Raw genomic sequence first — 23,971 nt, 5'->3', positions numbered from 1 at the left:
CAGGGTGCTGGCAGCCATAGTCCTACTCATCAAGGAGGCAAACAAACTTACCCTGGGGCAAGAACCTAACGCACAGGGACACCGCTTCCTTTCCAACTCTCGGCTAGCACAATACCAAGGGCTTCTCTGTGAAAACCCGTGGGTCACCCTTGAAACAGTTCGCCTTTGCTACTGTACATATCCATGGAGCCGTCTACAAGGAAAGGGGCCTCCTAACCACAGCAGGAAAAGCTCTCAAGAACAAGGAGAAGATACTGAGACTCCTCAAAGCCGTCTGGCTTCCCAAGGAAGTAGCAGTCCTGTACTGTAAGGGACACCAGAAAGGAGACGACCCCATAGTGTGGGGAAATTGGCAGATGAGGCAGCCAAGACCGCAGCCAGCGAGGACATGGACAGAGCCCCTTCCCTCACTATGGCCCTAACACCCCCGGAAGAAGTCCCTCCGCCCAGTTACACTAAAAAGGAAAAGGAATGGGCCATTGCTGAGGGGGCCACCCTGACTGAAAAGGGACAGTGGATGATGCCAGACGGCGCATCTTTGTTCCAACAGCAACTGGAGGGCATCTAGTCAAGGAATACCACCGACTCACTCATTTGGGTCAAACTGCATTAGAGGCCCTTCTCAAGAAGCACTACGACATCAGTCAGAGGCTGGCACTGTGCCGAGCAACGAGTGAACGATGCATAACATGTGCTAAAACTAATGCTCGGTCTGCACCACGGCCCCTGCCAGGCATCCAGAGGGGGGGAGCAACCCCCTTCGAAGATCTAGAGGTAGACTTCACAGATGTGCAGCCGAGTAGGGGGTTCAGATATCTCCTAGTAATAGTATGCACATACTCTGGGTGGGTCGAAGCCTTCCCAACCAGGACGGAGCAAAGCCGGGAAGTAGCTAAAGTTGTCTTGCGGGAGATCATGCCCCGGTTCAGCCTGCCATTAACAATCAATAGTGACAGTGGACCTGCATCTGTGGCAGACATTGTACAGGTCTTGACCAAATCTCTCAACATCACCTGGAGACTCCACACCGCTTACCAGCCCCAAAGTTCAGGGAAAGGGGTTTTCGGGAGACTATGGAGTCAGGATGAACCCCAGCAAGTTGAGAACCCTATGTGAATTGGAATGACCTACCTTTGTCGGGTGGCCTTCAGAAGGGACATTGGATGTCCCAACGATTCATCGAGTATGGCGAGTCGTAACAGGAGAACCAGGACACCCTGACTAGTTTCTGTACATTGACTCCTGGCTAGGAATTGCTCAGATGCTTCCCCTCTGGGTGTGATTCGCTTGCAATAGGGACAGGCCAGGGTCTTAATCGCCTCATCCAAGTGACCTAAAGAAAATCAGCAAAAGCCCCAGTCTCCACAAATCCTAGCCGGAGATCCCAAGGACGACTCTGAGAAACCACAGGCCATGGCAGACCTCGTAGAATCCCTCTTCCAGACTCATCGGCCAACCTGGGAAGACTGCCAACAGTTACTCTGCACCCTGTTTAACACAGAAGAAAGGAGAATAATGAAAGGTGCATGGCAATACCTGGAAGAGCACGCACCAGCGGGAGTCATCAACCCTGCTGCCTGGGCTAATACAGCTGCACCCGAAGAGCGCCCAGCGTGGGACTTCACCACAACCGAGGGACAGGCCCACATCCGCCAGTACCAGGAGGCAGGGAATCTAGGCAGGAGCTAAGAAACCCATGAACATGACTAAGGTATCCTCGGTCACTCAACAACCAAGGGAGTCCCCCGGGGACCACTACGAAAGACTATGTGAAGCCTACAGGGTATACACTCCATTTGACCCCAAGGCACAGGAAAGCCAACAGATGGTAAACACCTCCTTCGTGGCTCAGGCTGCCCCAGACATCAGAAAAAAAAACTTCAGAAACTAAGGATTTTGCCAGGATGAATATCACCCAACTAATAGAGCTTGCCAATAAGGTCTACATGAACAGGGAGGTCACAGCCGAATGGGAAGCCGACAAAAAGGTGAAAAAGAAAGCCTCCTCGCCACTGCCCTGAAAGAAAAGCACAACACAAAGACGGGGAAACCCCAACCACCGAAAGGGGGGAAGCCCAGAACCCCCTTGGCAAGGGATCAATGTGCCTACTGTAAAGAGAAAGGGCATTGGAAAATGAATGTCCCAACCAGGGAAAGGCTCAAAAGCCCAGCCACTACAAGGAAGAACCCCCGAGAGGAGGACCCCATAGGCCTTGCAGGAATGGACTCAGACTGAGGGGGACCAGGCTCTTTCCTCCTTGTCCCCCATGAGCCCACGGTCAGAATGAAGGTAGGGGGCTAACCAGTGACTTTTATGGTTGATACTAGGGCCGAGCACTCTGTTGTCACCTCCCCAGTGGCCCCTTTCAGCAAAAGGACTGCGACCATCCTTGGGGCCACCGGGATGCGGGCGATACAATAGCCCTTTTGCCAGGCTCACCAGTGTGAACTTGGGGGCCACAAGGTCTGACATGAATTCCTTTATCTGCCTGATTGCCTCATCCTTCTCCTGGGCTGAGACATATTCTCCAAGTTTGGGGCTCAGATAACCTTTGAGCCCACTGGACACACTAACCTCCAATTGAACCCAAGGCAAGAGGAGACGGGGTCTCTGAACAGTAGAGCAAATGAATCGCACCCTCAAGGGAACCTTAGCAAAGTTTTGTCAGGAGACTAACTTCCATGGCCAGATCTGCTACCCCTAGCTCTCCTGCGTGCTCGCTGCATGCCCGGGACATCAGGTTTATGGACAGCCTCTCCCGTGCTTGGGAAGCCTTCCAGGAAACTTGCATCAGGTTGGAGATAAAGGGATAAAGGAGCAGCTTCAGGCCCTGGGGGCCACCCTAAACACCTTTGAGAGGGCCCCAATCTCCTTAGGGTCTCAGGTACACTCCTTCCAGACAGGGGACTCAGTTTGGGTCAAAGATTGGAAGAAAGAAGAAAGCTCATCATTCAGATGAGGAGCCACACCAGTGGAGAGTCCAGCCAGACTTCATGAACCCAGTCCGGCGTCACCTTCGACGAGACCCCACCGACTGATGGACACCTGCTCACCGTGGTTCCTAGCTCTCATCAGCGTGATTTCCCTCATCTTGGGAGTCGGACTCTACACTGTTGCCCTTCCTGAATGGACTTTCCCCCAGAGGCTTCTACCTAAGGTCATAGATCCCACTTTTACTGGCCCTCTGCTGTCTACTCCTGAGCGCATTTCACCATGGTTTCCCTGGCCCCAGTCAGTCCTGGTCTTCTGCTACCTGGTGTGCTGTTAAGTTTATGATTAAGTCCGTGTTTGCCCCAAGCCTTACAGTCAACCCTCAGAGTCAAACAGAATGATGCCCTCTAAACTAGGTGTTTAAAGGGGCATCAAAGAGGGGAATGATAAGGGAAATCTGTATCCTAAGATGGCTGACTGAGCTAGCAGGAGAGTCCCAGCCCCTGCCCCGGGGCTCTTCCAGGTTCTTTTCCCTGCCCCGCTTCGCGCACGCGCCAGAAGTGCCAAGTATGCAGATAAATTGCCCCCTTTGTTTGTGCTCAGGGATCAGACCTTTGGAGACCACTCTCCTCTGAGCCCACCGGCATTAAATAAACCTCCTATCCTCCAAGATCTCCGGGTGCTGCTTGTTTCTTCCATCGGGCGATCCAGTCCAGGTTCTGTAACGGACATAGAGAATCACGACATACCAGAAGCAGGAGAATAACATAGGCAGTGGACCGACCATTACCAAATGTTAAAGCTTACTGTAAAAGCCCCAGCAATCAAGATGGTATGGTAGTGGTGAACATAGACAAATCCATCAGTGGAACAGAACAGACCCACACAAATATAGTTAACTGGTCTTTGACAAAAGAGCAAAGACAATCCAATGGAGAAAGAATAGTGTTTTCAACAAATCCACATGTGAAAAATGAATCTAGACTCAGACCTTACACATTTCACAAAAATTAACTCAAAATGGATTGTAGACCTAACTGTAAAAAGTAAAACTATATAACCCTAGAAGATAACAGGTGAAAATCTAGATGACCTTGGGCACAGCGATCACTTTTTAGACACAACACTAAGTGCAAAATCCATGTAAGAAAAAGAAAATCAATGTTAACCTTCATTAAAATTAAATTAAAAAAAAAATCTGCTCCGTGAAAGGCACCATAAAGAGAATGGGAAGACAAGCCACAGACAGGGAGAAAATATTTGCAAGACATATATCTAATTGGTGTCCAAAACAACAGACCCCCAAATGGGAAGAGAACCACACTAGAAGAAAAAAAATGGTGGAGTGACTTGAAAATAATTTAGTTTAGCCTTCTCAAAGAAATTAAGGAAGGACAAACATTTATGGAAGGAGAAGGAAAATAAGTAAGAAAAGTCAGATGGGAGGAAGACTTTAAACTATTTGAATAAGAGAGAAAACCCGGCGTACCTGATTGGCTCAGTTGGGTAAGCGGTTAAGCATCTGCCTTGGGCTCAGGTCATGATCCAGGGTCCTGGCTCGCCTTGGGCTCCCTGCTCAGTGGGGAGCCTGCTTCTCCTTCTCTCCCTCTCCCCCCTGCCTGTGCTCTCTCTCCTCTCTCTCTCTCTCTCAAATGAATAAGTAAAAATCTTTAAAAGGTTAACATAATAACAAATAAATAAAAATTAAATAAATAAATAAAATAAAAAAATAAAAATTAAAAATAAACAGTTGTTAATTTTTATTTAAATTAGTGATTGCTTTTAGAACCTACCTGATGTCTTTTTATCTGCCAAAGCCAATGACAAAAGAGTCTATTTTGATGACTTCCATGTAAAAGAGGTGTTAATCAGTGTAATTTTCCCAATAAAGATCATTTTGCCTTTATAGCTTTTTTCTTTGGCACAGGTATCCCCTGCTTCTCAGAAGTTCACCTTACACCACTTCCCTTTTATGAAAGACCTTAGTCTTTCAACCAATTTCAACATTAGTACCTGTTTTCGTTAGCTGAAAGAAATTTGGAGAGGATTTTTGTTGTTGTTGCTTGCTTTTAGGTGAAAAGCGCAGAGCACGGAGCCTGGTTTTGCAGCCAGCTCGCGGAGGTGGCGCCACCCAGCGCCTTCCCCGGGAACTGCATGCGCACCATTTCAAGGATGCAGGACCAACTTGGAGCTGCCAGGTCCCCGTCCCACGTCCGCGTCCCTCTGCCTGGGGACTTTCTCTGTCTCTAGCATCCATCTCCACACCCAGCCTCCAGAGCTCTGATTTGGGTCTGTGAGCCTCTGGGTTTGAGCTCCAGCTATTTTGCGTCTCCCTTCACAAGATGTGCCCCAAGCCTCCAAAAGCCTAAGAGAGGTGATTTTTTTTTGCATCTGGGATGCTCAAAAATTGTTAAGTTGATTAGCCTAAGTTAATGGGAATTGCTTCTTCACTTTGGGCCATTAGGAAAGGTTTTGTAGGAAGGCTCTACTTTCAGATGGAGAGAAGACCCGTATTTGCACGTAATCCTTAAGGCACGTTTACAAACATGGGCACCTCACTGTTTCTATAACTGCTTTCAAGGTCAAGCCCATTCCTTTTATGCATGGCTACACTGGAGGCTCTTCCTTATCCCTGACCCTCCTTGGTGAGCCTTGCTTCTGCTTCACAGGGAAAGCTGAATCAGGCCAGTTCAGATTTCACCAGATAAATCCAGTGATTCCTTCACTTCAGGCTTCCTTTGGCGGCTCTCTTGTTCTGTTGGGAAGATCGGCAGTCCACATGCTCTTTTGTGTTTCCTCGTGGGTCACTTTCGTGCTCCTGCAGAACCCATAGAAACATTTGCATCTTTCCCCAATTTTTATTTTGAAAGACGTCAAACTTACCAAAAATTTGAAAGCACAGTATAATGAGCATGCATATGCTCTCACCACCATTCACCTATTGTTAATAGTTTGCTATATTTTCTTTCTCTCTCCATTCTTTTCCCCCTGTGGAAACTCTTGAAAATAAGTTAGAAACAGCACACTTTAGTTCGGCATGAATCTCCCAAGAGTGAGGGCATTCTCCGGTGCAACCACTATGCCATGATCATGCCCAAGAATACAGTAATATCACCCGGCATACAGCCCGCATTCCGATGTCTCCAGCTGGATCTCCGTGTGGATCCCCCTGGACTAGAATGAAAGGTGTCAAGTGAAAATGGCTCATTTGAGAGGTAATATGAAGACACCAGAAGAGGGGTGAGGAAGTGAGAGAGGGAGAGGAGGGACCCCAGAAAGGTAATCCCACTGGGAACTCTGGGAAGCATTATAGAGCCTCTAGCTCCCGAGCCCTTCCAAATGGTGAGCACCAGCAACTACCTGTTGTTGGAGGGCTGCTCGCAGGGGGCATTCGTGTCCTGGCACTTCCCACCCATGGTCACAGGCTGCAGTGCCAGTGAGCAGAGAAAGCCCTCGGGCAGAGGGACGTGGACATGGCAGCTGCAGGTCGGTCCTGTATCCCAAACTTCCCAGCCTGAGGAAATGAGGAAAACTTTTCCCTTCTTCCTTCCTGGGTTCTTTGGCTGGTCTAATAATTAAATTGACCTAAGACGGATTATCAGGAGAAAAACAAACTTAGTTTCATACGTACAGGTGCTCCTAGAAATATGGGACTCAAGGAAGTAACCAAAGCAGGCAGCTTTTATACCTTTTAGACAAGAAAACAATAAATTTTGAAGAATTAACAAGACAAAGGAGTTTGGGCTTGGGCTAGCAAATTACTGAAAATGTCCCCATGTCTGTTTCTACAACAGGCTCAGCCCTGAATTTCTTATCTCTGGTGGGAAGGATGCCTTTTACCCTCCAGGGGCTGGAGGGTACCCTTGACATGTGGAATTTATTTCCTGCAGGGGGACAGAGGAGGGACAGAGTGTTCTTGCACAGGCCATTTCTTTATATATATATATATTTTTTTATTATGTTAATCACCATACATTACATCATTAGTTTTGATGTAGTGTTCCATGGCATAGACCACTTGTTAAGTGATTTTAATTCAAAGTAATCAATTTACCAAAGTGGCATATTTTGGGGTGGCCTGCCTCAAACCCATCACGTTCACATTTGAAGGCACTCAGTCGACAGTCACCTGGTTTCCAGAGGGTGGTTCCCTGCTGTGGCACATGACCTCTGCCACCAGGGCTTGAACAATTAAATAATACCACATTTTGGCATTATGTGGACAGTATTCTGTGTGTGTGTGAGGCCCTGCTGTAGAACAGACTTTCCATGGGGAAGAGACCCTTCACATGGGCAGATCGACCCAGGCCCTAAGGCTCCTTGGTCGAATAGCTCTAACTTCAGGTAGGGCCAGACTGTAGGAGGATGACTTCCCCATCTTAGCCCCTTGCCTGAGGCCATGAGGGGGGTGGAGGTACCCCTCAGCTTACCCCCCTTGGCAGAATGGGGAGCCCCCTGGGACAATGAGCGTGGTAGCGTTTTGCAGAATGGAGCTGATGGAGAGGGGTGGGCTGCCACCCCCCTCACGCGCAGCCTGACCTGGGGTGATCCAAGGGGCTCTGGGCAGTTGGGAGGGTTGGAAGTGCTCTGTCTGGCTCTTCCAAGATGCCCCAAGGAGAGGCCAACCCCAGGTCCCTGGTTTTACTTACCCAGGGTGGCCGCTGACAGGCTTGTGACACGGTCTGGAAAATGGAAAGAAGCATCATTTTTATCATGAGGGGAACTACTTTGAGGAGCCACATTTGGCAGGTGCCGGTGGATTTTCTCCTCCCATCTGGGTCACCCATGTCCCAGCTCACACCCTGGTGTGCACACCAGTGCCTCCACTTAATGCCACGGCACGCGATCCATCAAAAATTCCAACGGCCGCATTGGCTTGCCGCAAGTCCCAGGGTCACCGATGGGGCCACCCCAACACTGTTTTGCCTCCGCTGCTGGCCATCTGGGCTCACGGGACTTCCAGCCATAGTGGTATCCCGCCTCTGCCCTTGGGACCACCCTGGATGAAACAGCTGTTGATAACTGTCTTCTTTGTAAGATAAGTGAACACTGGAACTCCCTTGGTGCGGAGCTGTTCCCTGATCCCCCACAGCCGGGCCCCTTACTCCCGATGGCACGTCTGTCGTTATCGGTCCACTGCCCCTCTCCAGTGCCCTGCCCTATGCTCTTACCGCGGGGGACACACACCCCAGGCTAATGCACGCCAGTGCGGACCCCATACCACAGGCCTCAATCTACGTTGCTAACATGTGGTGCCCCAGATATTACAGACTCTGTTCAAGGTTCCTGTTCACTTCGTGCCCATATGAGCATGGGAGGGAGAACATAGCATATGGTGGATTTTTCAGGGGCCCACGGCTTTCAAGGCGCAGGTAAAGGCCTCCTTAAAGGATTGCTATTTAAGTTATAATCAGGCAAATGGCCCCCCCCCCACCAAAGTGCATGAATGGGTCTCTCCTGCCTCAGGCCATGGTTCTATTAAGTTCTGGACTGGTAGGTCTTAAAAGACTATAAGCTGCCACGGGTCCCCCCCTGTTAATTTCCAAGGGAGACATAAAAGGATTCCATGTCTATGGAGATTCTATTTTTCTATTTACCTCCTCACCCATCATGTAGCCCTCTGTCCCACCCAGGCTCCCACTGTTTGCTCCCATGCCCCCCAGAGGACAGCCCCCGCTAGACACTGTCCGTGTCTGTGCTCTCCCGCCTACTGTCCTCCTCCCTCCACTGCTGACTATCAAGTACTTCCCTTAACGTCACCCTCTCTCACAAATCACCGCGGAGACCGGCTGACCAGGTTGTACTGTGGAACTCAAGCCTCCCTTCGCCCCTCCATCCCACCATATTGTGACCCCCTTTCTCATGGACCCGCTGCCACTCACTGGCTCCCTCCTCACTCTGGCATCTCCACCCCCACCCTGTCCGCATCCTTCTGCCAACAGCAGGCGCGCGCCTCATCTAGCTCAGGATGGTTCATCCAGCGCAGGTAGATTCCTCCGGAAGGGGCATTGCCTGTTCCAAAGAGGATGGCATGGCAGCCCAAACTTGCAGAGGTCAAAGGGCAAATGTCTGAGACTTTAATCTCTCGCACGACGGAGACACCCCAAGCCTCTTAAATCAAGGACAAGGCTCATTCGTTAAAATGGTGTAGCTCTTGACTTCGCCCCCGGCGAAGTGTTTGCAAAATTGTTGGAACCTCCTATTACACGTACGGGAAGGACATGGGTCGAGTCACCCCACGACTGACTTGCTGTACCTAAAGCAATTTTCACTGGCTTCATTCTGCATCACTCCAGGCTCCGAACGTTTCCCAGGATGTCGTGGATTTATTTTCATACTCGCCAAGTGGGCCACCTGGCTCTGCGATGTGCATCAGGGGGTCATAATTACTATTCTGAGAAGAGACCCATGCTGTGATTTTCTTAAATGCTATGGATGAATGGCGACCAGATCTCACCCTATACTCTACAGGTGTCTTGCATTTCCGAGGTCTCAACTACCGAAATCTCCCTGGTGATCTCCACGCATTCCCTGAGTATACCTAATGTCAACAGTGGTGCTAAAGCATGATGGGGCCAACTGCATTAAACACACTTTATTCTATTTTATTATTATCCTTTTAAAAGTAATCTCTACACCTGACGTGGGGCTCGAACTCATGGCCCTGACATCAGGAGTCACATGCTGCACCAACTGAGCCTGCCCGGCACCCCACACATACTTTAAATTTTGGTAAGCTGATAATTTAACACCCACACAATAGGAATTAGGTGCTCCTCAGTAAACCTGGGCCCATCCAAAAGCATGTCGAGGCTCTAAATAGCTCCAGGCCACATGCTCTACTAGTCATAGTGAACACGGGACCACGTTCAGGGGAACCAGCCAATCCCAAGCCTGCTCATCTGCCTCGCCTGATCCTTTCCAGAAAGCCACAATATAGGCTGTCTGTGCCCACCGCTCCGCTCTTAGTGTGGTTTCAACCCCAGTGCTTCTTCCAAGTGCCCCGAGCGGCAGGTTGTGTGCTCTTCCTCCACTGTGAGTATGGAAAGACCTTTAAACTCTCGGGCTCTCTCTTGCCATCTGTGGTCTGCGTCTTTGATTTCAGTTTCAGTCATTGTTGCTGGGCTGCTTTTCAAATGCAGTTTCCAATACCTCGCTGCAACAGTTGAGATCACTCTCTTCTCGCTCCTACCCACGATGGATAGCCTGAGGCATTTACATTTTTTGCTACTCAGGTGGCTTTAAGCTGACATCTCTCGGGACTTGAATTAGCTTTTCCCTACTAGTGAAGCATAACGTCCTTTATCTCTGTGGACGTTGGGCTTACTCTTCTGTGCAATGCATTCTTCTCAACATGTCTGAAAACTATTTGTCTTTTTCTGGTCAATTTCTAAGAGCTCTCGGAGGCTATAAATATCAGCTCCCTTTCATCCAGTTGATAAATATTTTCCAAATTTATCGTTTACCTATTAACTCTGATAAAAGTGAACTTCGCCATGCAAAGTTTTAATGTGTGTATGTTCAACTACGTTAATTTCTTCTTTCATAGCATTTGATTTTCTGGTCTACTTAACAAAGTCTTCTCACGCACAAGACTGTGCCCTGGAGTTTCTTGTAAGTATTTTTCTTCTCCCTTTTTATACTTCATATTGTTTATGTATCTAGAATTATTTACACATATGGTATAAGAAGGGAAATCCAATCCTATTTTCTTTGAGGTGGATAGGCGTTTATTCCAGTATTATGTGTTAAATAATTCATTACTCTCCTCTGGATTATACCCCCCTGTTAATCATATCTTAAATTTCATATAAATAAAACCTAATTCTGAATTTTCTACTCTGCTCCACGAGAAGTTTTATGTAACCTTATACCAATACAATTATTTTTTAACTTTTTATTTATTTAAAATCAGTTTAATTAACACAACCTGTATTATTAATTTCAGAGGTAGAGGTCAGTGATTCATCAGTTGCATAGAACACCCAGTGCTCATCACATCACGTGCCCTCAATGCCCATCACCCAGGTACCCCATCCCCCACCCCCCTCCCCTCCAGCAACCCTCAGTTTTTTCCCTAGAGTTAAGGGCCTCTTATGGTTTGTCTCCCTCTCTGATTTCGTCTTATTTAATTTTCCTTCCTATCCTCTATGTTCATCTGTTTTGTTTCTTAAATTCCACATATGAGTGAAACCATATGATAATTATCTTTCTCTGATTGACTGATTTTCTCTGATTTTGCTTAGCATAATACCCTCTAGTTCCATCCACACTGTTGCAAATGGCAAGATTTCATTCTTTTTGATGGATGAGTACAATATGATTATTTAGGTAATTGTGGCTTTGTAATAAGTTGTGAGGTCCAGTCAAGAAAGTGTCCATCACTGATACTTTCTATGAATTTTCTTTTCAGGAATTTTCTCTCTGGCATTAATTTTTTTTTACATACACCAGAAAAATTTGTATATGGTTTTAAAAATTGGACTTTTGGGGGAATTTGAATTATAATTGCTTGGGTATATGCATTATTTTATGGGAATTTAAATTTTAATAAACTGTCCAAAAATTTGCATACATTTTCACTTGTTCAGATATTATTTTACGCCTTCAAAGATGTTTTCCATAGAAGTTCCATCACTCTTGTTAAATTTAGTCCTAAGTATTTTGAGGTTGTTATGATTAGAATGCAGGTGATATTTTGCTCATTTCCATTTTGTGGTGCTTTGGTGCAAGTTTTGTATATTTGTCTTGTACCCAGTCAATGACAGAAGTCTCTAGGTGTATTCTAGTATATTCTTTTCTTTTGTATTATATTTGCATCCTTTAGGACAATTATACTATAGTTAGTGATTTCTAAAGTATGTCTATTTTCACAGTATGACACCTTTTTTATTATCAGAGTTTAGTTAAATGACTGTAGCATTTTGTAGTACAGAAAATAACTGGTTTTTGGAAAATTCACACTACTTCTTTTAAAATAACTTATGTATACATTTCTAGTTTATTGATGTAATTGATAGGTAACCTTGTGTAAATTCAAGGCAGTGTGATGATTCGATATACATATGTGTTGCAAAATGATTGCTACGGTAAGGTTATTTACTACATCTACCACCTCACACAGTTACTTTTGGGGGAGGGGTTGTGAGACCTTTTAAAATTTACTATCTTGGGGCGCCTGGGTGGCTCAGTTGGTTAAGCGACTGCCTTCAGCTCAAGTCATGATCCTGGAGTCCCGGGATCGAGTCCCGCATCGGGCTCCCTGCTCGGTGGGGAGTCTGCTTCTCCCTCTCCTGCTCCCCCCTCTTGTGCTCTTTCTCTCTCTCACTCTCTCTCTCAAATAAATAAATAAAATCTTTAAAAAAATAAAATAAAATAAAATAAAATTTACTATCTTGGCAATTTTCAAGTGTACAATACAGTATGATTAACCAGAGTAACCATGCTGTTTTGATCCCCAGAACTTATTTACTCGACAAAATAAAGTTTGTGCCCTTTGACCACATTTACCCATTGTCCCCCACATAGCTCTAGCCTGGCAACCACCAATCTACTCTCTGCTTCTGTAAGTTCGGTGTTTTTAAGAGTCTACATACTATATTGGAAATTAAACTGAGGAAATTTTAAATATTTATGTGTTGTGTCAATAAAAAAATAATAAGCCTATGACATATTAACATGAAAAGTACATTTTATGAAAAATAAAAATATTTTCCAAAACAAAAACCCATTAGGGACAAGAGTGATACTGTTTGATATTTTTGAAAATCGAATGAGTAGCCAAAGAGAAGACAACTGGAATATCAAATCTGCTTCTGCATTCCATCTGGTACAACATCCCACGCTGTGTAAACCTCTGCAAAACTCCACCGTATACATATGAGATAGTAAGGATGAAAAAGGAAAACAGTATCTTGGTATCATGAAGATAGTCTTTTTCTTATGCCTCAAAAAGGGATTTTAGGGGCCTCCGTGGGGCCTGCGACTACACTTTGAGAACCATTGTTTTGAAGTTCAGATGAAGCCAACTTCCTTGGGTCCTTGGCCACCAGAGCTCTTCAATATTTGAAATTAGCAGGTATGTTATAGTGAATATAAATAATGTGAGAAAAGGAAAGAAAAGTGGTGGGAAAAGGCTACACAGTGCTTGATGTCCATTACCATGAGGATAAGAAAGTCTGCACCAGTGACATAGGGCAGGGTTCATGAGAGAGCCTTGTTCTGACACAGTCAGTGGTTGAGATTGAACCAGCTACCTTGGCGTGATGCCTTGCCTTAAGAGTCTGGATTAAGAATGTGAATGTAAATTAAGATAATTGTGATCTTGGATTTTGCATAGATTATGGAAGGGACCAATTGGAAAAATCCCAAGGAAGAATGTCCTTGTGTTCTTAAAACCCTTAGCCTGGGACCCATTGCTTTAGCCATGGGGAAGTACATAATTGGTTTATCTGGAATGAGTTGCTCACCTCATAAACAGTAATTGTGTCTAAAGACGCAGGCTCTGTATACTCCAACTCTGTAAATTGAAACTCCTTATGACAGAGCAGGTCACGTTTCTCTTACGGAATCCATACGTACAAGGAATTATCTTGCTCTCCAAACACATTTCTTTGCAATCGGAAAACCACAAGGATGGGAGCAGCAGTTGCTCAAAGATAGGGAACCAGAGGGACACCTGGGTGGCTCAGTCGTTTAAGTGTCTGCCTTCAGCTCAGGTCATGATCTCAGGGTCCTGGGATCGAGTCCCGCATCGGGCTCCCTGCTCAGCGGGGAGTCTGCTTGTCCCTCTGCTGCTCCCCCTGCTTGTGCGCGCGCGCTCTCTCTCTCTGACAAATAAATAAATAAAAACCTAAAAAAAAAAAAAAAAAGATAGGGAACCAGAATGCATGAAAGAAAGTTATGGTGCTATTCCAGGCAGTTGTGACAAAAGTCACAAAGATGCCAAGTGTTAGGTTAAGTCTCCCCTTGCCAGAGAATCATTTCTGCCGGTTGGTTAGAGTATGTCTAAAGCTCTTTTATGACTGGAGAGGAATAGCATCTACAATGAATTGTCCTTAGTTTCATGCTAAGTAGATTAAGCTTACTCTACCAATCAAGACATGGGAACTGATTTTTATCGAGTATCTAAAAGTTGGTTACATTTTGGAAAGATCATCTCTGAAACAGTTTGCATTGAAATCACAAATTTAACATCACTGATGAGACAAACTGCGGAAAAAAACATGCAAAAGCAATGATTGTAAAAATGTTATTACTAGACCAACACCTAGATTTCCTTCAAAAAAGTTTGGAGCTCTGGAGTGTATCTGAAAGCTTGCCACATTCAGGGGAAAGCTTGGCCGGTGAATCGAGCTAATGTTGGTCGATTAGAGCCCTCAGAGTGGTAGTTCCTAGAATCCCCAACCCCCCTGGCCTGCGGCAGGTAGCTGTGAGGATGGAAATGAGAGGTCTGGAAGGGTTTGTTGGATCCAGGGTGGTCAGTATCAATGTTCTGTGTTTCGATGGTAGGTTGCTGCTTCCGTCTGCTGCCTGCAAATACAGAGGCTCTTGCCATTGTTTTATACCCCAAAGGGTATAAATCTTAATGTGGATTCCAGGAGATTTCAAGGAGCCATCTCTGCTTTTGAGGCATTCAAAACACTAGGGCATGAGTTTGTGGGAGGGGCTAGCATCATTCAGTTCATTTTGTACTTAGCCACACAAAAGGGATGCTGAGGCAGTGACATCATCAGTAGTTTAGCTAAAGTCCCAGCAAAGCCATACATTAAAAACCCACAGCTGACATCCTACTCAATGTTGGAAGGCTGAAAGCATTCCTCCTGAGATCAGGAGCAAGATAGGACACCCATTCCCACCACCGCTATTCAGCATTATACTGGACCCTCTAGCCAGAGCCATGAGACAAGCAACAGAAACAAAGGGCATCCAAATTGGAAAGGATGAGGGAAAACTATTCTCAATCACAGATGACTTGACCTTACGTACAGCAAATCCCAAAGGGCTCATAAGGAAACTCGTAGAGCTGATAAACGAGCTCAGCAAACTTGCAAGGAGCAAGGCAGACACACAGAGATCAATTGTGTTTCTACACATCGGTAGTGAACTCTCCCAAAGGAGATTTTTTGAAAGGTACAGAGTTTTTGTTGGGGATGACAAGAATGTCCTGTGTCGTTAGTGGTGATGGTTGTACAACACTGTGTATCTATTTAGTGCCATTGGACTGTGTAGTTATGCATGGTCAAGAGGACATTGTTATGCAGATTTTGTCACAGTTAAGACATAATCTACAGAAAGATAATCATAGATATCGTAATGTCTACTAATTATATGGAGCAGAGATCCACAAAGTGAGCACGGCTCACTGCACGTATAGCCCCCAAGCTAAAAATGACTTAGACATTTTTTTTAATGGCTGAAAAACCCAAAGGACGAATAATATTTCAGGACACTTGAAAATTATGGGAATTCCAACTTTCAGGATTCAGAAGTAAAATGTTTTGGAACCAAACAATTGGCGGGATTTGGATGATTGATTTATCCTTAGTTAGGGCCCTGATATGGTTGCCTCTCCTCAGGTGATTCAAATCCAAGCCACTGATCACCGAAATGACCTCTTTTTTTTATGGTAAACCTTTACTTTCTACACACTTTAGAAAGTGCCCGCGCCTTTGCCTTCCTTATAGGTTTTAGTATTTTTGCACCCTGGTGTCTCATGAATGGACTTGCCTTTTAGAGGTTCCATTTACTAGTGTTATGGGATCCACAGGATTTATTCTCCTCTCTTCCACACTGTGAAGCTCTTTCTGTACTTGAGCATCGGACCACTGACTTGTCACCTGTGTGGCCACTGGTGGATCCATTGTTCCTGTACTTGGCACACTTCCTGTCCATACACCTGCCACCATCCTTCCCACCTGGCGCCCTTTCAGAGCTGCTGGGCTTGCCTCAATGTCCCGCTTGCACAAATAGACACATTCAGAGCTCTGCTCTATCACCTGCCATGGATATAAAAGAAGAAAAAATAGTCCCGTCCATTCACCTTCCCTCACTTATTAAAACCGGTGACAAACTCAACATATTTTATTTGTGTTCATCCTGCTTTTATATTTCAACCGCCTTTTCCTAACCTTTATATTAATTTTCTATTTTTCACTGTAATTATGAACTCGTAGCTTTTCATAGAATCAACTTCTTCCAAATAACAATGTTAATGTTATTTTCATTTTCAAATTGTCACAGGTGTCTGGCAGGATTCCTTCCTTGGATGCCTTGTTTTAGCAGCCTTGTTGCTGGCTTGATTTCTGGCAACAACATGGTATTCAGGTCTGTCCTGAATTTTCCTGATGCAAGACACAAATAGCTACTCTCTAAGAAGACAGATTTCTTTTCGGAGGAAACAGAGCTAGGGAGTAAACTCTGGTCACTGGTATCACACAAGAGAATTGGGGGTAGGTAGAGATGCTACTAGGTCCTGTTTGCCTCCCTTAGGAGAGACAGAGCCGGAAATAGTATCTTAAACATAATTTTAGAAGTATGAGCTCACATCATGTTTCCGATTGAATATATTTCTTAAAGGGTGAGGTATTGTCAACAACTAATATCTTATACTATGTTGACAGTTACTTTATTAAAGGAGTTGGTTAGAGGAAATTAAAATAAAATGGAGAAACCAGGCAAATAGAAACAGGTTTGAGATGGTTGAGAATCAGTACTGAGGGGGAATTGCATATGCCGATTCAAGGTGGTAGTGCGTATCAAAGTCCAGAAAATACCAACAAGTGTTTCATAATTAAACAATCCCTGGTACGAACTATGCAACCCAAGGAGAAGGTGCCAGTCACTGAGCTGGCTTTGGGCAAGCTCAAAGGTCTTGGAAGAATTTCTAAACTCAGTAAAGGCAGAGACAGAGCAGTTCTAGTTAGAGGGGCCAAGACAAGACATCGAAGGGAAAGGACAGGAGACGTCTGAGCAGAGGAGGCCAGGAGGGAGCAGGTTGAGAAGGCATTTGGGGACTCTAAATCTGGGCAGGCTGAACACCTGCTGGTAAGTTCATTGTGACCAATTATGCAATAAAATCTACAAACCCAGGGACTTTTTAAAATAAATTTTAATCTGTTTCTTCAAAATTAATACATTTTCATTTAGGGATCTGAAAAATTGGCTACTCCAGAACAGAGACCAAAATCACAATGAAATAATAAATATCACAGTAATTGTCAACATTCTGGAGTTTCATACCCCATGTACGCATTGTTTATGTAGTGTAATCTTACTTTCTTCATCTTTGTAGCTGATCTTTTCACGGAATACAACAATTTAAACAGATTTATGAAAATGGTATTTCATTTTTAATGCATATTTTATTCCCCCCCCATCTTTTAATATTTATAATGCATACTTTTTTTATTGAGATATAATTGAGGTATACCGTTATGTGTTTCAGATATACAGCGTGATGATTTGATATTTGGATAGATAGTGGAATGATGGCCACAGTACGTCTAGTTAGCATACATTTCATGCACGTCTCCTATGTGTAAGCAAGGTGGAATAGACTTACTGGGAGTCTAACGCCTTTTTGAGAGGAGAGGAGAAGGAGATGCTTTAATGCACCTGATTTAAGCACGAGAGGGAAGGAAAAGATTAACAGAGTCAGAATCCAGAAATTAACCTAATAGTGTTAGTCAGCCTCTTGTAATGAGACCTGCTCTATTTATTAAGGATAATACATGCTAGAAAAGGAGTGTGACAGCCCAATAGTCTGTTCAGAAATTTTTCAATGAGGTATCACAATACTGTCACAGGGTCAATGAGCTAGGAATTTTCATGCTCTGTTGATCAGAGTGTAAACACTGATAGGGCAGAGCCTTTTGAGAAATTGGTTTGGAAACATCAGATAAGAGCTTCAGAATATATATATTTAATAATTTTCCATAGCATCATAAAATCTGAATAAACATCATTATAATTTCTTTTTTCAAAACTGTTTAGGTAGTCTGTGTACTTTCTATTGCTACATATCATGAAGCAGATAATGCCTGGATTTCAGTTGCTCTTTTATTTATTTTTTATTTTTATTTTCTTAAAGATTTTATTTATTTGAGTGAGAGAGAGAGCACAACCAGGGGGAGGGGCAGAAGCAGACTCCCCACTGAGTAGGCAGCCAGACATGGGGCTCGATCCCAGGACCCCGAGATCATGACCTGAGCCAAAGGCAGACACTTTACCTACTGAGCCACCCAGGCACCCCTCAATTGCTCTCTTAATTTATCAGTTCAAACTTAGAAATGGAGGTAGGCCCAGAGTTAGAGCTTCATTAAATAGTTTAAAAACAAAATTAATAAAAGATTAATCATTCTAAGACCATGTTAGAATAATACAAATGTATTGGGGTTGTCAAATTCAACTCAAAATGGATTAAAGACCTAAATGTAAGACCTAGAACTTTAAAACTCTGGAGGAGGGCGCCTGGGTGGCTCAGTTGGTTAAGCAACTGCCTTCGGCTCAGGTCATGATCCTGGAATCCCGGGATAGAGTCCCACATCGGGCCCCCTGCTCAGCAGGGGGTCTGCTTCTCCCTCTGACCCTCTTCCCTCTCATGCTTTCTGTCTCTCATTCTCTCTCTCTCAAATAAATAAATAAAAAAAAAACTTTAAAAAAATAAAATAAAACTCTGGAGGAAAACATAGGAGAAAATCTTAATGACATTAATCGTGATTTCGTACCAGAAGTACAAGCAACAAGACGAAAATAAACAAGTGGGACTTCATCAAACCAAAAAGCTTGAGAACAGCAAAGGAAACCATCAACAGAGAGAAAAGGCATTCTTTGAAATGGAAGAATTTGGCATTTGCAAACCATGTATTTGATAAGAAGTTCCTTTCCAAAATATATAAGGAACTCCCACAACTTGTTAGTAAAGGAAACTAATAACCAATTCAAAAATGGGCAAGGACTGAAGTGACATTTCTTCAAAGAAGATATGCAAATAGCCAAGAGGTACATGAAAATATGCTCCACGTCACTCATCATCAGGGAGATGCAGATCAAAAACACAATATCACTTCATACCTGTCAGGATGGCTACTAACAAAAAACAGTGGGTAGCAAGTATCGGAGAAGATGTGGAGAAACTGGAATTCTCAAGAATTGGAATGTCAACGTTGCAGCCATTTTGGAAAACACTTGGCAGTTACACAGAACGTTAAACCTGGGTTTGCTCTATGACTCAGTGATTCCAGGCTTATGTATAGACCCAAGAGAATTGAAAATGTATGTCCACACAAAAACATGTGCAGGGATGTTTACTTAAGCATTATTCCCAGTAGGCAAAAAGCTGAAAAAACCAAATGTTTGTCAGCAGATGAATGGATAAAAAGCATGTGGTACATCTGTACAAAGGGATGTTAGCCATTAAAAGGAGTGAAGTACTATTACACGCTACGACGTGGATTGGCCTTGAAAACATTATGCTAAGTGAAAGCAAGCAGTCACAAAATGCCACAGAGTGTATGAATGCATTTATATAAAATTCCAGAATAGGCAAATCCAAAGAGACAGAAAGTGGTTGCCAGGGGTCGAAGGGAGAGAGGAATGGGGAGTTGTTTCTATGAGTATGGGGTTATGAAATGCTCTAAAATTGTACATGGATAACAACTCCATGAATATACTAAAAACTGCTGACTTGGGTAATTTAAAGGGGATGATTTTATGGTATCTGACTTATATCTCATTAAAGCTTTTAAAAAAATAGCAATTATATTATTTTCTCCCCTCAGCAGATTTCTTTTCATAAAAAGCCAGAAGAGTGCAAAGAGATGAACCAAATGAAAGCTTGCTCTATAAAGCTGAATGATGGACACCTCATGCCTATGCTGGGATTTGGCACCTCTGCTCCTAGTGAGGTAGTCGTAATGACATTGGAGATGGAGAGTAGCAGACATGGGTCCTTATCAGAATCAGAATTTAGGAAATGCAAGAAGGCCTCATTTTCTCCATTTGTAAGCTGCTTCTCTCCAGGTTAGGTTGTTTTCTGCATTAGGTCAATACTTTTCAAATTTTAATAGGCATACAAACACTGGAGGATCTTGTTAAAAATGCAGATTTGGGGGCTGCACCCACAAAGGTTCTGAATGAGTAGATCTGGGAATAGGGCTTAAAAATCCACATTTCTAATGAGCTAGCCAGTGACTCTGATGCTGTTTATCCAAGGATCACACTTGGAGTGGCGCTCTATCAAGGGACATGGAAGTGTGTCATCTATCAGCAGTCCAGGCATGGGCAACGCTGTTTCTGTTCCTTGCACCTGCTGTCCAGTTGTAGCCATTCAAAGTCTGTTGGAATCAGTAAAACCCAGGAGTCAGGGACTTCGCAGCAACCTTGCTTGTCATGAAGTTTCTCTGTAACGCCCAGGGTCCAAGAGCTCTCTGTCCACCCACGCTCGTAGAATATCTAGAGAAATCTCAGACGCTGAAGGATCTGGAGAGAGGCAAGATTCACGTAGAGGGAGTGTTGGTGATCTGGAGTGGAAATATTCTCTTAGAGGCCTGGTTGTTAAGACTGTGCCATGGGGAGAGCCACGTGGCCCTTGGACATTCTCTCTCTGCTTGGAAAACTGAACTCCATGCGTGTTTCTTGTTTGAACATCGCGAATTTACAAGAGCACATCTTCAGTGGTTCTTGGCAGAGGGGCTTATAACTATTTAGAGCAAGTTGTAGGGCTCGTTCCCCAGCATGAGAGTCACATGGGATGTCATGCTGAGGACTCAGCAAGGACGCTAGCACAGAGTGTTCCTTTTCCTCGGACGTGGCTTTTAAGTCTGTATCATTAGGAGTTACAAATGAAAAAATAACCCTGGGAGACATTTTAAGTGAGGGAGAGGAGGGGCACAGAGAGAGGAAATTATGGATAACTTTAAAAGTCCAGCCTGGTAAGCCAGCAGAACAGTAGGCAGCTAAGAAAAATAACCAAGTTGTCTATTGATTATAGGAGAAAGTATCACCTACAGACACCAACTTAGTAATAACCGCCACCATAACAACAAACTTAATGACGAGCTATTTTTGCGTAAAAGAATAGTTTATTTTCTTTTACCTCTTTGTCCTTCCTCAAATGTTGTTTGAAGTGTTTCTCCAAGTTGACATAGGTAAATCATTAATTTATTCTGTGTAAAGTTATACCTTCATTGCACTGATAGATAATTTTGAGCCTTAGACTTCTGAATTGCAATAATCTCTTACCAGTGAATTAACTTGGGACTGTAAATCTATAGACTGTATAAAACCACAGATCATGTAAACCCAGAGGCAGAGGGTTAAACCAGTGACGAGTGGGGCCAGCTCATGGGCTCACAAGATCCGATGGTGAGCACCTTTTCCTAATATTCATAGCTTGAAGTTAGCGGTGGTGGGAGTATTTATACCATAGAAACTGGCAAATATTCTAAATCAGGACTTCTTTTCTTCAGAGAGTCTGTTGTTAAACATTTACCACTAAGGTTATAAGTCAACATTTAGCTCTGTCACCTCTAGCTCTCAGCCCTTAGAAAAACAATAGGTCCTGCTGAATAGCTCTGCTTGTGGAACTGGCATTCCTGAATCCAGTAGGTCCTTGTCTTTTTATGGTCTTCTAGGTTGCGAAGAGTAATGTAGAAGAGGCTGTCAAGACAGCAATCGATGTAGGCTACCGCCATATTGACTCAGCTTATTTGTATCTAAATGAAGAAGAGATTGGGAGGGCCATCCGGAAGAAGATGGCCGATGGCATGGTGAAGAGAGAGGACATATTCTACACTTCGAAGGTTCTGTGTATAGTTTCCTATGTATCTGTGAATAATAGACATGTTGGGTCTCTTTCCTCTGAAGTAGGAAAATAGAACTGCTCCAAGGATGAAATTAATATTTGTAAAAATACTTATGTATTTTGTTAACTTTTTAAAAAAGATGTACTTATTTATTTTAGAGAGAGAGAGTGTGCATGTGCACCAGCAGGGGGAGGGGTAGAGGGAGAGAGAATCTCAAGCAGGCTCCCCACTGAACACGGAGGCTACGCGGGACTTGATCTCATGACCTGAGATCTTGACCTGAGCCTAAATCAAGACTTGGATGCTTAACTGAGTGAGCCACCCAGGCGCCCATATATATATATATATATATATTTTATACTTTTGAGCATTTCTCCTACTATTCCTCATATCCATGGATATCATATCTGAAACAAATAAAAGAACTTATATATTTAAGTCAGACTAGAGAGAGAATCCAAGAGGCATTTTTCCAGTAGTGTTCATTGAGCTGACTACTACTAGAGCCAAATATATATATATTTTTAAAGATTTTATTTTATTTGAGAGAGAGAGAGAGAACAAGTGGGGTGAGGGCCAGAGGGAGAAGCAGACTCTGCGCTGGGCAGGGAGACCAATGTGAGACTTGATCCCGGGACTCTGGGATCATGACCTGAGCCAAAGGCAGACACTTAACAACTGAGCCACCCAGGCGCCCCTAGAACCAAATATTTAAATGTGAGGTGAAGTAGCCCATGAAGAGAGAGTTGAAGTCCACGCAAATGAATCCTAGGCAGGTCTGTGAACAGATATCTCTTCCTTTTCGCTCCAGAAGATGAAGCTTTCTCTGTGTGTTAGACGTGGTATCACCATCTTACTCTCATCTGTTTATCTCCTTTCCATTAGATCCTTTTGTTTTTTGGTTTTAGCAATTTTGATTGATTTTCCTTAAATTATTACTTCTTTAAAATAAGCTGACTAAAGTACCCTCCCCACCAAAATCCCGATAGGGCCCAATTTTCTTGGGAAAATTGAACCTGAACCATTTAATACAGTCAAGACACAATTTCCTGAATCACAACTGCTTGAGGTTCTTGTTTAAAATGTGATTTCCCAGCTCAGTCTCCAGATACTGTGATTTATTAGGTTTGAGGTAGAACCCAGGGATGCGTTCTGTACAGTGAGACCAATTAATTCCTTTATGTTCTAAAGTTTGTGGGGCGCCTGGGTGGCTCAGTCGTTAAGCGTCTGCCTTCAGCTCAGGTCATGATCCCAGGGTCCTGGGATTGAGCCCCACGTTGGGGCTCCCTGCTCAGCTGGAAGCCTGTTTCTGCCTCTCCTACTCCCACTGCTTGTGTTTCTGCTCTCGCTATCTCTCTCTCTGTCAAATAAATAAATTAAAAAAAAACTTTAAAGTTTGAGACCCTCGGTGTAGGGCCATACTTGTCCATTTCTACCTCATTGTCTTAATTCAGTATGAAACAGAAACCATGAGGATACGGAACTTAGGAGCTTGGCAGGATGACTTCCCAATGACGGCACTTGGATTTGTGGTTGCTGTTGTTTACTTGCCATTTTATTATTTTCTCCTAAAGATTCTTTTTTTTGTTAGCTGAATCAAATAGTTTTATTTGGTTCTGCTTAGGCTAGAACCAGGCAGCAAGCCCCTGATGACTCAATCAACTAAGCCATATTAAAATACAACAATTTTTTTTTTTTATTGAAGTGAAGTTAAAAGAGCATTTTTTGTTACAGAAGTAGAGTTGAAATACAATATTCTTTTAGTTTCAGGCATACAACAGAGTGGTTTGACAAGTCTATACATTACACAGCACTCACCACGATAAGTGTAGCCCCCATCCGTCTCCATACAACGCTGTTGCAACATTATTGACTATATATATTCTCCATTCTTCATGACCTACTTACTGTTTAACTAACTGGAACTTCATACTTCTTGATCTCCTTCACCTGTTTCACCCCTCCCCTGCCTCCCGTCCCTTCTGGAAACTACCAACTACCATTTTCTCCTCTGTATTTATGAGTCTGTTTCTGTTTGTTTGTTTGTTCATTCATTTGTTTTGCTTTTCAGATTTCACATATAAGTGAAATCATATGGCATTTTTCTTTCTCTGAGTTATTTCACTTAGCATAATATCCTCTAGGTCCATCCATGTTGTCACAAATGGCAAGATTTCGTTTTTTTATGAATAACATTCCATTTGTATATATACATATGTATCACATCTTTTTT

At 43.8% G+C, this 23,971-nt stretch overlaps 1 protein-coding gene across 1 annotated transcript in view; it reads left to right on the top strand.

Annotated features, from left to right (window-relative positions):
* Positions 1-22,033, top strand: part of LOC145721626 (uncharacterized) — a 34,046-nt gene extending 12,013 nt beyond the window's left edge. Inside the window, exons 3-4 of the mRNA XM_081820515.1 lie at positions 19,717-19,839; positions 21,568-22,033. Coding sequence (XP_081676641.1) covers positions 19,717-19,839; positions 21,568-21,810 — 366 coding nt within the window. The 3' untranslated portion in view covers positions 21,811-22,033. The remainder of the gene's footprint in view (positions 1-19,716; positions 19,840-21,567) is intronic.
* The last annotated feature ends 1,938 nt before the right edge of the window (positions 22,034-23,971 follow it).

The sequence above is a fragment of the Leptonychotes weddellii genome, chromosome 5 (assembly GCF_054177405.1).
Source record: "Leptonychotes weddellii isolate Sample4059 chromosome 5, ASM5417740v2, whole genome shotgun sequence".
Classification (NCBI taxonomy): domain Eukaryota; kingdom Metazoa; phylum Chordata; class Mammalia; order Carnivora; family Phocidae; genus Leptonychotes; species Leptonychotes weddellii.
This window is presented reverse-complemented; position numbering and strand designations above follow the sequence as displayed.